General features: G+C 43.6%; 1 protein-coding gene across 1 annotated transcript; it reads left to right on the top strand.

Annotated features, from left to right (window-relative positions):
- Positions 1-267: 267 nt before the first annotated feature.
- Positions 268-10,545, top strand: LOC124226292 (zinc finger protein with KRAB and SCAN domains 4-like). The gene is made up of 5 exons (XM_046639386.1): positions 268-968; positions 2,382-2,529; positions 4,668-4,750; positions 5,714-5,834; positions 6,810-10,545. Exons 1-5 carry the CDS (start codon positions 546-548, stop codon positions 7,670-7,672), a joined length of 1,638 nt encoding a protein of 545 aa, XP_046495342.1. The 5' UTR covers positions 268-545; the 3' UTR covers positions 7,673-10,545.
- The last annotated feature ends 2,328 nt before the right edge of the window (positions 10,546-12,873 follow it).

Genomic DNA, 12,873 nt, shown 5'->3' on the forward strand with positions numbered 1-12,873 from the left:
TATGCCAGCTGTTTAGCACATCAGAGCATTGATGCAGTACCAGCATCCTACGGGATTTAAAGATTTAGCCTTATTTCTTAGTCTCTTCTTATTTCTTATGATGCAGAGCCTGTCGTCCTTTCTTTGTCCTTCCCTTATCCGCCTCCCACGAGCGGAGGCAAGGACATGGTTGCTAACGTGTTAACTCGGGGACAACCACCGAGAGGCGATTCCTAGAGAGCCCAGGAAGTGGCACTGATTCCCACCGAGGCTTCCTGTGCCCCAACCTCAATTTTTCTCCCGCATTTGGTGGGTATTCACTCTTCACTAGGACATCCTTTGAGGATACTTATTGTGGATTTCGGGGTGGGGTGCAGAGAAGGACGCTGCAAAGGCAAGGACTGCAAGGAGAAATCTGTGCAGCTGCGCCCCAGGGGTGTCCTGGGCACGGAGAAGGGGACCACTTGCAGTTTTACTGGCTAACACTGATTTCCCACCGTTCAAGAATTTTCTCGAGAAATACAGCTCCCAGCTAAAGTGAGGCCCAAGAACTGCCTTGGCCCAGGATGGCCAGAGAATCGAAGGAAAGCGCAGCCTTGGACCCCCAATCTGCAGAGGACTTAACAGGGATCTTAACGGTGAAAGTGGAGAAGGAGGAAGCCTCCGCCTTGGCCGCAGAGGTGGGCGCACCCGGCAGCCCCGCTCCGGGCCCCGAGCGCTTGCGCCAGCGCTTCCGGGGCTTCCGCTACCCCGAGGCTGAGGGGCCCCGCGAGGCGCTGAGCCGGCTCCGGGAGCTCTGCCGACTGTGGCTGCGGCCCGAGATGCACAGCAAGGAGCAGATCCTGGAGCTGCTGGTGCTGGAGCAGTTCCTGACCATCCTGCCGGGGGACCTCCAGACCTGGGTGCGGGAGCAGCATCCCGAGAGCGGGGAGGAGGTGGTAGTGCTGTTGGAGTATTTGGAGAGGCAGCTGGATGAGCCGATGTCGCAGGTAGAGAGAACAGGTTTAGTATCTGAGAGGTGTGCTCTGTTTCTTGCTGAAATGTCAAGATCCAAGCGAGAGGCATTTCTTTAAGATCAGAAGTTCTCAATCTCTTTTTGTGTCATGAACCTCTTTGGCAGTAAGGTGAAGTCCAGGGATAATAATATTTTGAAATACATAAGGAAAATATAAAGGATTACAAAAGTACTCAACTATATTGAAATACAGTTAGCAAGGCATTAAACAAATTTATGATAAAGTTATGTGTTTTTAAAAATTAATGCATTAAATAGTAATATCTAGGGACAGGCCCAATAACTCTGGTACAATTTTAAAGTGGTGATGAATGACTTTGACAGGCATGAATGACTTTAACAATATTTACCTGGTTGTAACGTGATGTGAAAACGTCTGCAGTTTCTATTGGTGACAGATTCCTGTGTACTGTTTCTAATACTGTGGTTTGTTGCTTCCATTCATAACTGAAGGAAATTCATAAAGGAAGCTAAATTTTGCTTAAAGGCTAGTAAAATAAAAATATTTTTCCTATTCCCTTTCATGGAACTCTTGAGAGGGAGTCCACCGACCACAGGGTAGGAACCCCTGGGTCATTTTTATCTGCATCTTCCTGCTTGTTGTATGAGACTGTTTTCCCTTTGCGTTATCCTGTGTCCTTGTGCCTTCTTTTCAGGGGATACATGACCAGAGTAAAGGCTTCTAACCCCATAACCAGGAGCCCAAGGTTCTTGAGTTGACATTAGTGCCCCCTAGCCCTGTGACAGTGAAAAATCATTTCAAGTCTCTTAGCTTCAGGCTCTTCATTCTTTATAGAGGATGTGGGACGTTCTCAGCTGCAGGTGAGCTAATGATCATGAAAATGACTTGAAAACTAATTAGTTACAAATATTCAGAAGGAAACCTGTATTTAATGAGGACGCACCATATGCTAAGCCCTGCGTTAGGTGATTTCACATACTGTGATCTTATATACTGGTTCCCCAAACCCTGTAAGCTGGAAATTATTATCCTCATTTTTCAGATAAGAAGAGATATTAGTATTATATAAGAACTTAGCACCAATTCCTAAAGAGTTTTCATAAAAGCACAAATATATTTAATGAGGGAGCACAGAGTAATGCTTAAGAGCATGGGCTCTGGAGTCATTCTGCCTAAGCTCCCAACCTAGCATTGCCACTTATTAGCTGGCTGACCTTGGGCAAGTTGCTTAAACTCTGTCCCTCAGTTTCCCCATTACAAAAATTCAGATAATAGTAGTCCCTAGCTCGTAGAGTTGTTGTTATAAGCATTAAGTGAGTTAATATTTGTCAAGCTGTTAGAAATAGTGCCTGGAAAATAGAAAGTACTAGCACATCAAGAGCATGATAGAAGTGTTTGATGAACAAATAAATGAATGACTTCTAGGTCCCAGGTGGTGACCAGGGGCAAGAACTGCTCTGTTGCAAGATGGCAGTGTTGACACCAACTCAGAAGTCACGAAGTACCCAGTTCCAGCCGATGAAGGCTCTGCACAAGCATGAGTCTCTGGGATCCCAGTCCTTACCAGACAGGGGTGAGTATTATCTTCTGGGCAGTGTGAATTCTGCAGACTTCATCTAGTTTAATTGAAGGATCACCTGAAAGACAGATCTGTTGACACGTCCTGTATATGCCCATCACAGATCTACTTGACTTTGAGACTGCGACTAAAAGGGAAATTTCAGACAACCACAGCCTCTTCGCCTGCAGTACGGGTCCCAGCTGCCTGTCCCCAGCAGTGGGGCCAGCTGGACAGGTGGAGCCCACAGGGACCCTCCCTGGAGAGCAAAGGACTCCCCAGGGTGCTAGCCAGGGAATCCTTGCTTCGGCTATGCTCTTTCCCACGCGTGCCTGAGAAGTAGGGAGGGGTGGTAGCCAGACAAAATAAAGCCCCCAGCCAGGCAACCATAGCTTTCAGGTCTGGAGTGCATGGGAAGGGGAAAGATAGAGCTGAAACCTCAGTGTTTTCCTAAGAATATCATCTTTGGGGCAGAGGGAAGGAGATTTGAGGGACTCTGGAGAGAGAGCTGAGGTACAGAGTGGATGCTATGAAGAGCTAAAGGCTGCAGGGGAAGAAAGAGGCCTGGCAGGCCACAGAGGCAGGATCCGGGGCCTTTCTTTGGGGAACCTGGATGGAACCTGGGATCTCCTAGTATTTTATTCATTCCTCTTTGGCAAAGCTGGGACCCGAGCCTGGTCTTCTTACTCCACACTTATGTTCTTTACGCTCTTGGATTTCACCTCTAGGTATGAAGGAGCTGTGCCCACTAGCCAGGTCCATGGGAATGGGCATTATCTGTCAGTGCTGACGTTGGTGTGACCAAGGGATGAGCCAGGCAGCACCAGCATCCGTGCCTCCTCCACTTCCTGTGTGTGACCTGTGTTGGTCTTGGGTCAGCATGAAACAGCCAGCACTCACCTTAGGAGGCAATCTCCTTACCAGCTAAATGGGAGCTGCCTGATCCCTGGGCTCTTGGTTTGTTTGTTGGGAGTTACCAATAGACCACAGAGGAACTCTAGATTCAGAGTAGAAGAATGAGGACAGTCCAAGTAGAAGAGATGACTTTGAAAACACTAGAAGTGGGGGTCAGCGAGCTAGGATGAGGGAGACAGGAAAGAGATACTCCCTCAGGGAAAGCCTGTGGAGAGCTTTCCCAGCAAAAGCTGGAGATAGTAAATAAGACATTATTAAAATTGGTGATTTGAAAGAATTGATTTTTCAACATCACAGTGATCTCCATTCATTTAACATATATTTATGGAGGCCCCTATATGATAGCCAGTGTTGTAGGCACCAGGGATCGAGTTGTCAGTAAGATGGATTTCTTGTTCCATCTAGTCTAGTACAGAAGATAGTAAATAAATTATTAATACAATTTTAGATATTGGTAAGTGCTATGAAGACTATAAGGCAAAATATGTAAAGCCAGCCAGAATATTCCAGAGACTGTGGGACTGCTGCACATCAGAGTATAGATCTTAACCCTCAGTGTGTGAGTAGAACAGGGTGAAAATTGCTCAGTAGGAATATGTTCCAGGGTGTTCTCCATGTGCTGTGAACATTTGGGCAGATTCCCAAGACACGCAGCACTGGGACACACCAGCCAACATGCCATCTTTATTTCTCAGCAGAGGTACCAGCCTAAACTAACTTGTTTTCTGTCCTTTGCAAAGTTCACCTCTTATAGGAAAACCTGAAGTTCCCCTTTACTTCTCTCGAATTCGAGCAAGTTCTGTATAAGCAGACTTCCATTTCTTCCTTTCTGGACCCAGCTTCTTCTGACTCCTCTTACTTTCTTAAAACTAAAGCAGAAAGCACCCTAAGAGCTACTCAGGAGATTTTAACAATAACAAAAATCCTCTTGTCCCCTCTCTTAGCAAAATTCAAGAATAAGGGATTTTCAAATGGGAAGCTTTGTTTTGTTTTTATGTTGCTTTCATTTCATTCTTCCTGCTGAGGATCCTGCCCATCGATTTTGTGTATCTGCAGGAGCACAGCACATCTCTTAGGCCCTAGGATTTGAACTGGTAGGGATCAGGATGTTTAGAAGGGAGCATACTCTATAAACTTCTTGGCAGGAATTCATCAATGCAGTGTTTGAACTTGGGTTCCACAGGGCAGGGAGGCCGAATGCCAGGGTAGATCTCATCCAGAGCTGCTTTCCTTCTTAGTTCTCCAGGTTCCTGGGCTTGCCGCGGGAGGGCGCTGCAGAGAAGATGCAGCCGGAGCTGCCAGGCTCTCCCCAGAGTCCCAGGTGAGCTGGAGCCCCTCTCCCTCCCCTAGCACTCAGCCTTTTTGCTTCTGTTGGATTCCTTTCTCCCCACTCCTCCCCCTTCATCCTAGATACATATGGAGTTTCAGTTTTCTCATCAATCCCAAGGCTTGTTATTGTTGGCCTTTATTTGGTGCCCAGTTAAGAGGATTTTCCTGTTTTACCTGTGGCTTGAGGGGGTGGGGGGTAGTCTGTGCTTCCCTGATAGTCTTTACCCCATCTGTTTGGTCAGCGCCTTCATCAACAGGATTTTCTTCTTCAACAAGGGCAATTTAGCAAATACAAACTGAAGATTTTGTTGTGATAGTGATTTAGTTTTGTTTTTTTTGAAGTGTCATAAACTGTGCTGTAGTGAGGGATATAAGATGTGCCCTCTGCCCTTTAGGAACTTACTCAGAGGAAGAGATCTGGCATGTTCTTTGGGTCTGAGGATTAATATTACAACCTGAACAATCTTTACTTAACTTGGATTTTAATTTCTTATCCAGTCTTTTATGTCCTGCTTGAAGATTTCAGTGTTTGAGGCTCTGTAGTATTTATGTTTTCCCTGGTTATTTTCACCTCAGACCTAGATTTCATTGTATTTTAAAAATCATTAATATAAATGAACCCCCACTACCACTTTGCCAAAGCACACCACAAATCTTTTGGAAGGTTTGGATGTGGTTCCACTCCTTTCACTGCATTGGTCCTTGTTTTCCAAATCTTTTCACTTTCTGGACTGTTTAGATATTTATATGAAAGTACTTATCCTAATGTGTGTAATATTTCTTTCCTTTGATATTTACTTTTTGGACAAAGGTATTCTTAGAGACAGGAATAAGGGTGCCACTCTTGCTCTTTTTTAAAGAGCCCCTTTATAGAGGGTGTTCCTTCATTGCATGTACCCAGCTTTGGGAATGATTTTGGGCCAGAGGAACTAGGTATGATTACTTATTGTTTCAGGGGCTGCTGAAAATGGAAGATGTGGCCCTGACCCTCACTCCTGGGTGGACCCAGTTGGATTCACCTCAGGTGAACTTCTTCAGAGATGAAAGGCAGAACTGTGGCGGCCTGATCTCCCTGGGTAAGACTGATGGGCACTGATTTCTCATCAGGTTTCTTGGCTTCCTATGTGTATGAGAACCTCCTGGGCTGTTAGCAGCTGTTTGAATTATGTTTGGATTCAGAACCACCGCTTCTGAACCCCAGCTCCTAACCAGCTGTGTGACTAGCTCCTTAATCCTGACCTTGCTTTCTTCTCTGCCCTGCCAGTATTCTAGTCAGTTTAAGTGGGATCAGGTAGGTATAACTCTTAGTACAGGTCTGGCTCATAGTAGATGCTTAGTAAATGTTGCTAGCCCTGACAGAAGAGGAGGCCTGAGGGGTCTCTTCAGGAAATGGGCCATGGGACCGTAGATGTGAGGGCTAGCAGTGACCTAGAGATTGACTACAGAGCCTGACATTAGAGATGAGGGTGCCTGACAAGACTGCCTGACTTGTCTGAGTTCACATAGCTCATTGGTGGCACAGTGGGGGCTCCAACTCAGATTTCCCAGCACAGAAGCCAATTTAATTTGGGGGACTGCCTCTGCCTGATGCACAGTGAGAGATGACTGCACTTTTCATTGGTTAGTGACTAATTTCTGAGTCCCCACTTTCCCTGTTTCTTACAGAAGGCTTCAGAAGTCCTTTCACTTGTCTTGTTTACTGTCACCTTCTGCTCAGCTCTTTTAGTATCTAGTCTTAGATGCATGGCCCTGCTTTACTATCCTTAGAACTTGGAGCCTCTCCATGTATCCCCAGCACCGTCCTCAGTCATCACCACCTTCCCTCCATTCCCAGTTTGTACCCTTCTTCCAGTGGCCCCATTCTCATTCTCAGGTCTCCCTCCTCCCCAGCACCCCTGTTCTCCCTCTTTATTTCCATCCTTATTCTTGCACCTCACTCTTCACCCATGGCCTATATAGACCTCTGTAATTCTTGCCTCCCTGGGACTCATCACAGAGCTTTCCTCCTTGGCAGAGCATAATTGACAGTTGCTGGCCATTTGTTATTTCAGGTGGTGAAATACAGACTAAGATCAGGGACTTGCCTCCAGATGAGGAACATCCAGAAGAGGAACCTGGGAAAATACCATCCCACCTGGGTGAAGCTGTTGGCCAGACTCCTACACGTGTAGAACCTGGTGAACAGGAGGGCAGGTTACAAAGAAAACAGAAAAATGCCACTGGGAGTAGGCGGCACTATTGTCATGAATGTGGAAAGAGTTTTGCTCAGAGTTCAGGCCTGACTAAACACAGGAGAATCCACACTGGGGAGAAACCCTACGAATGTGAAGACTGTGGCAAGACCTTCATCGGGAGCTCTGCCCTTGTCATTCATCAGAGGGTCCACACTGGTGAGAAGCCATATGAGTGTGAAGACTGTGGCAAGGTCTTTAGTCACAGTTCAAACCTTATCAAACACCAGAGAACTCACACTGGGGAGAAGCCCTACGAGTGTGATGACTGTGGGAAGACTTTCAGCCAGAGCTGCAGCCTGCTTGAACACCACAGAATCCACACCGGGGAGAAGCCGTACCAGTGCAACATGTGCGGCAAGGCCTTTAGGCGGAATTCACATCTCCTGAGACACCAGAGGATCCATGGGGATAACAACGTTCAGGATCCTGACCATGGAGAGAGCTGGGAGAGTCAGGCTAGGATGGAAAGCCAGGAGGGACATATTGAGGCTCCCGTGTCTTATAAATGTAATGAGTGTGAGAGAAGTTTCACTAGAAATAGAAGCCTTATTGAACATCAAAAAATCCACACTGGTGAGAAACCCTTTCAGTGTGATGCATGTGGAAAAGGCTTCACCCGAACTTCGTACCTTGTTCAACATCAGAGAAGTCATGTTGGGAAAAAAATTCTGTCACAGTGACTCATTGTCTTAACATGCCAAAGTTGGTGCTCATTCCTACCGAACTGAAGCCACCCTGGAGCCCTTCTGACTGCAGAAATTGTGGGCTGGGGCTTAATTTACCACTACATGTCATCGGGTGTTTGTTTGAAAAAGATAGAGTCTGGCTGAGATGAACTATCTTCTACGTTCTATAAGGTGACTGGAAAAAAGCCTTGTTTGATAGGACGCTATGGGAGAGTTGTCTGGAAGAGGTAGGACCTGAAATAGTTTCTTCCTACCTACTGGACTTCAAAGGCGTCCAGACTGGCTCCTCACCCTCAGCCAGCACTTCATGATGTCTCCTGGGTGGAAGGCTCTGATTTGGAGACGGCTGCTCTGACTATTCATTTTGCCTATATTGAGTCCCTCACCAGTTGGTTGGATCGATGATGTGTTATACCCCCCATTGTGCCTTGCATATAGGTGCTATAAACATTTATTAAACAGACCAGTGAAATGACCTTCATAGCTCTGAAAATCTAACGTTGTCTAGATTTCTGAGGACTTTCTAACTAAGGCCATTGTGTTTGTGTCTAATTCTCTGAGTTCTACATTCTTGGTGAATCTAATGTATTTATTGCCAAGTACATAAGATAGTCAGAGTTGGGTGGAGGAGTCCATATTTCTTCACCAGCATAGTACTTATGGTAAGAATGCCTTAAACAGCTGCTTTATCATTAAGACATCGAGACTGCTCCATCCTTACCACTCCATTCTTTACTCAACATTAATCACGTTAGTTCACATTAATTTTGCTATCGTTTAAGGGGAAACCTTTCACATTCAGGTAAATAAAAATCAATTTATCAAGTCAGCTCAAAATGATTATGAATTGTGATATAAATTCTATGATGCTCAACAGCTTGTTTCTTAGTTATCTTGGGCCTAACCAAATGCCAAGACACCATCTTTATCTTTCTTTCCCAACTTAGAGTCAACTGTGTGTCAAGGCTTATGCCAACTAAGCTTGAACTTCCTCTAGATCAGAGGATTAACACCAAATATTTATAACAAGTATCATTCATGTTTTCAAAACTGCCCTATGGGTTGGGAATAGGAAGATGGGGTCAGAGGCAACCAATGAGGATAGGAACCTGAGTATGGGCGCTAGGAAAAAAATGTTTCTTTTCAGAAATACATTGGGAATCCTGAGTATCTGACCAAGATGATTCCACAATATCCTAAGTATCAACATAAGAAGACAAGGCTCTATGTTGTGAGTTAATCACAATAAGAATTTTGTGATAGCTCGTGTTTTCACCCAAATCACCTTCTACTGAGTTCTTCAGAGGCTATCCTTCCTAGATGCCTAAGTGTATCTCGCCAGCTTCCAGCTTTACCAGCCTGTGCCGAGAATGGATTCTGCTTCTGATGGAATCCATAACCATGTTTTGTTCAGTCACCAGCATAGTGTTCTCTTCTGTTCCCAAATACCTTTCTGGATTCCTGCTCTGAAGTACCACAGCCGACTAGGGACTTTGCAAACCATAGAGCTCTCCCTTTATCACTTCCCTACAACCTTCCATTGCATTCACGATCCCCTCCTTGCAGTCTAATTTAAAACTTCTGTAGCTTTCCAAAATCCTGTAGACTTTCTCCAGTTAATCTTTTCTAGCTTTTTAAAATTTCCTTTTAAATTAACCTTATTTTTGTTACTTTCACAAAGCTAGCCATTTCCTTTTCTCTTCTTATCTTTATTTTTCCTAAATATTTGCTAGTAGCCTTGATCTTAGAGGCTGTTCATTTTTCTTTGGTATTTAATTGTTTCTTATGTCATGTGAAGAGATACACGTGAAAGCCTTTTACAAACCAGAAGCATTATACACGTATAACTTACTGAGATTGACAAAGGACCACTGTGCCTCCTTTCACTCTACTCCTTCTGAGCCTGAAAGACTTCTCTGTAGAGGAGGGAAATATTGTAGAAAAATACTTCGGAGTGCCTGATAATGAAAGGGATAACGCATACACGCACACGCACGTACATACTTGGGCTTAGGCTATAACCGAATTGGTAACACTTGCCCGTAAATGAGGCAGAGCCATGGTAAATGCCTCATGAGTGGTCAGCTGAAGGCTGTGGATGTTCTGAGGAGGGAAAAGTTACTTCCGGCTGTGTGCTGCTGTTATTACACGGACAAAGTGACCTGTTTGAGAGCTGAAAAGACTAACAGAGTTTGTCAAATTTAGTAAATAAGGCAAGTTTGAAGAGGCGGATACCTTATAGGGGCCTTCAGTGCCAGAGCAAGGAGTTTAAATTTTATTCACTAAGTACCAGAGAGCCCCTGACATTTTTATGGTCAAAATATTATCTGCAAAACTAACTGGAAGTATGGTGTAATTTCAAATTTAAAAATTATTTTGCAGATAGTCTATTTATAGTAAGACACTTCACTTTTGTATAAAACAAAGGTGTGTTTATAAATAAGTGAATTATAAAATGAGTTTAATTCTAGCCTATTTAAAAGGATAGTAAAAACATATTATTTTCAGATAAAATCGGGTCCAGTAAAATAAGCTGCTTAAAGATATAAGCAGTATATGAAGTGGAATAAAATGCTGTTTTTCAAAATTGTTTTTAGGAGTTTTAGTGTTGATTAGTCAGCCATTCTACTTCAATTCTCCAACCAAAAGCAATGCAGAAATTCTCCATTTTCTTTTTTCTTCCTTTGTGTGAATAAGTAGCTGGTTATAGCATTTTTTTTCTACTTGGGTAGAATGAATAGTTACAATGAAAAGAGTTTTGATGAATAGTTCTCCTAGATGTGTTCTTAATTTTGGTAAACAGTATAACCCTGGAAAAGATTCTGTTTCTCTGCCTTTTCCTTTAGTGGGAAAAAAAAAAAATAGTAGGAGTGACAGCTTACCTCACAGGGTTGAAGGATCTGCTGATACTAATAAGAAGTGCTTTGTAAATAACCTGAAGATGTTGACATTGGTAGAGAAATGGAGATTAAACATTTTACTAGCTGAAACCTCTATATATTGGAATGAAAATTGTTTAATAATAAAGACTATCTAAAAAAGTGTCCTGTAACTACATGACAGTGTTGATCTTCTTATCTTGTAACGATGTCCCAAATCATCTGTGTGGTTCCATCTCAGTTATTCGTAATGAGAACTTTAACAACTAAGTAAACTCAATTATCTACTTTTCTCTAAACCGTTTTTAGTCTATCTTTTGTCTTTCCTGACAACAGCTGAAATTGGGTCTGACAGATTCAAATAAGGAAACTTTTCTTAGCTAGCTTTGTATACGTAGCATCTATTTTGTACATTTCAAATGGAATTGTTACTAAGGAACTATTTCAGGATGACTACTTTCCTGTGGACTTTTTTGTTAACACATCACTTGTATTGTCGAAATAGCCTTTCATTTCTGCATCTACTCACATTTCTCACTTGGTTTCTGGCATTAGCGATCCCTCTCTACTTACATCAAACTAAGACCTTGGAATGTGAACATATCACGATTTCCTGCTCTCCTTTCCCAATTAATAGCTGAACTCTATGATATATTCCTGCCTGTTCCATGTATTTTGTTTATGGGAATTGGGTCATCATGTGAAATCCTCTGCACACCTTTGCGAATCCCTGTTTTTATTCCAATTTTTAAGGTTGTTCAAGATTTTCAAAATCTGAACAATCCTTATGTAACTCATTTGTATAAACGTAATAAACCATGTGGTTATTCCTTTCGTCTGAGTGAATTCTTAAACAGATAACGTGTTGCATGATTTCCATGCTGTCAGAAAATAACTGTACTTCAGTTATTAGCTAAAGCATTGAAACTTAACCATTTTCTCCCTTCTGCTCTCCCGCCAGCTCTACCCATTGGCATTAGGAGCCTGGGAAATGGAATCTGTAGCCTTGCAGACCCACTAACAGCTCAGGGTATAGAAGGGCTGAGACATGAGATAAATGACCAGCTCGCCCATGTATCCTCAGCACCTAGCAGAGTTCCTATTAAATGAATGAATCTGGAAATTGATTGATTCAACTCGTTCTTTTGTACTATTAAATCAAGATTCCTTGCCACCTACTGCTAGAACCCAAAGCAAGTACATTCCCACTTCCAGAAGTAACAGTCTTCTTTCCCTATTTCTAAACAAGTTTTTTAGGTATGCTTTTTTTTGGTGAGGAGGATTGGCCCTGAGCTAACCTGTTGCCAATCTTCCTCTTTCTTTTTATCCCCTCTCTAAAGCCCCAGTACATAGTTGTGTATCCTAGCTGTATGTTCTTCTAGTTCTTCTATGTGGGATGCTGCCACAGCATGGCTTGATGAGCAGTGTGTAGCTCCACACCCAGGATCTGGACCAGTGAACCCGGGCCAGTGAAGTGGAACAGATGAACCTAAGTGCTATGCCACCGGGCCTGCCCTCTAAACAGGTTTTTCACAACCATTCATTCAGCAAACCTGACTGTTTATGTCATGCCTGTGCTCAGACACTAAGGAGTTAAAGATGACTGAGACATTGCCCCTGCCCTTGAAGAGCCTGAGAGCTACTCTCTGTTCTTCCATGCTAAGTTTTCATGTGTGGCTCTACTCTTGAAGCAGATTTAGCAGCTGATCATTTCTCACCACCTCCAATGCCGCCATCCTGGCTGAGCCACTATTCCTCTCCCAAGGTTACTACAATAGCCTGCAAATGAGTCTCTGTGCTTCTGCTCTCCTCCCTTTAGGCTCTTCTCAACATATCACTCAGAGCAATTATTTAAACATCTAAGTCAGATCACACACAGCATTCTTCCCCTCAACACCCTGCAATGGTTTCCATTTTTGTCCAAATTAACAGCCCAAGCCCTTACAGAGATCAGAAAGGCTCTTCACAATCTGATTCCCTACTACCTCTCTGACCTCATCGCCCACCCTCCCCCCTCACTCACCCAGCTCCAACCACACTGGCCTCCTTGTTTCCTGATCACACAAGCAAACACCCACTTAAGGCCTCTGCTCTAGCTATTTCCTCTTCCTAGAATAATCCAGTTAGCTAACTTCCTCACCTACCTCTTTTAATTCCACTCAAACGCCATCCTTTCAATAAGGCTTACTTCAACTACTTTGTTTAATACTAAACCACAAGCTAATACTCCTCATCCTCCCTATAGCCCGCTGTTTTTTAAGTTATCATTTCATCACCTTCTAACAGACTCTCTGATTTACTTATTTATTAGCTTCA

This window comes from Equus quagga, chromosome 15, assembly GCF_021613505.1.
Source record: "Equus quagga isolate Etosha38 chromosome 15, UCLA_HA_Equagga_1.0, whole genome shotgun sequence".
In the NCBI taxonomy this organism is placed as follows: domain Eukaryota; kingdom Metazoa; phylum Chordata; class Mammalia; order Perissodactyla; family Equidae; genus Equus; species Equus quagga.

Bases quoted from the DNA above. Each gene is read 5' to 3' on its own strand.
- LOC124226292 (XM_046639386.1), top strand. From the start codon at position 546: ATGGCCAGAGAATCGAAGGAAAGCGCAGCCTTGGACCCCCAATCTGCA. The intron at 969-2,381 runs GTAGAGAGAACA...AATGACTTCTAG, and splicing joins TGGATGAGCCGATGTCGCAG to GTCCCAGGTGGTGACCAGGG. The intron at 4,751-5,713 runs GTGAGCTGGAGC...TTATTGTTTCAG, and splicing joins GGCTCTCCCCAGAGTCCCAG to GGGCTGCTGAAAATGGAAGA.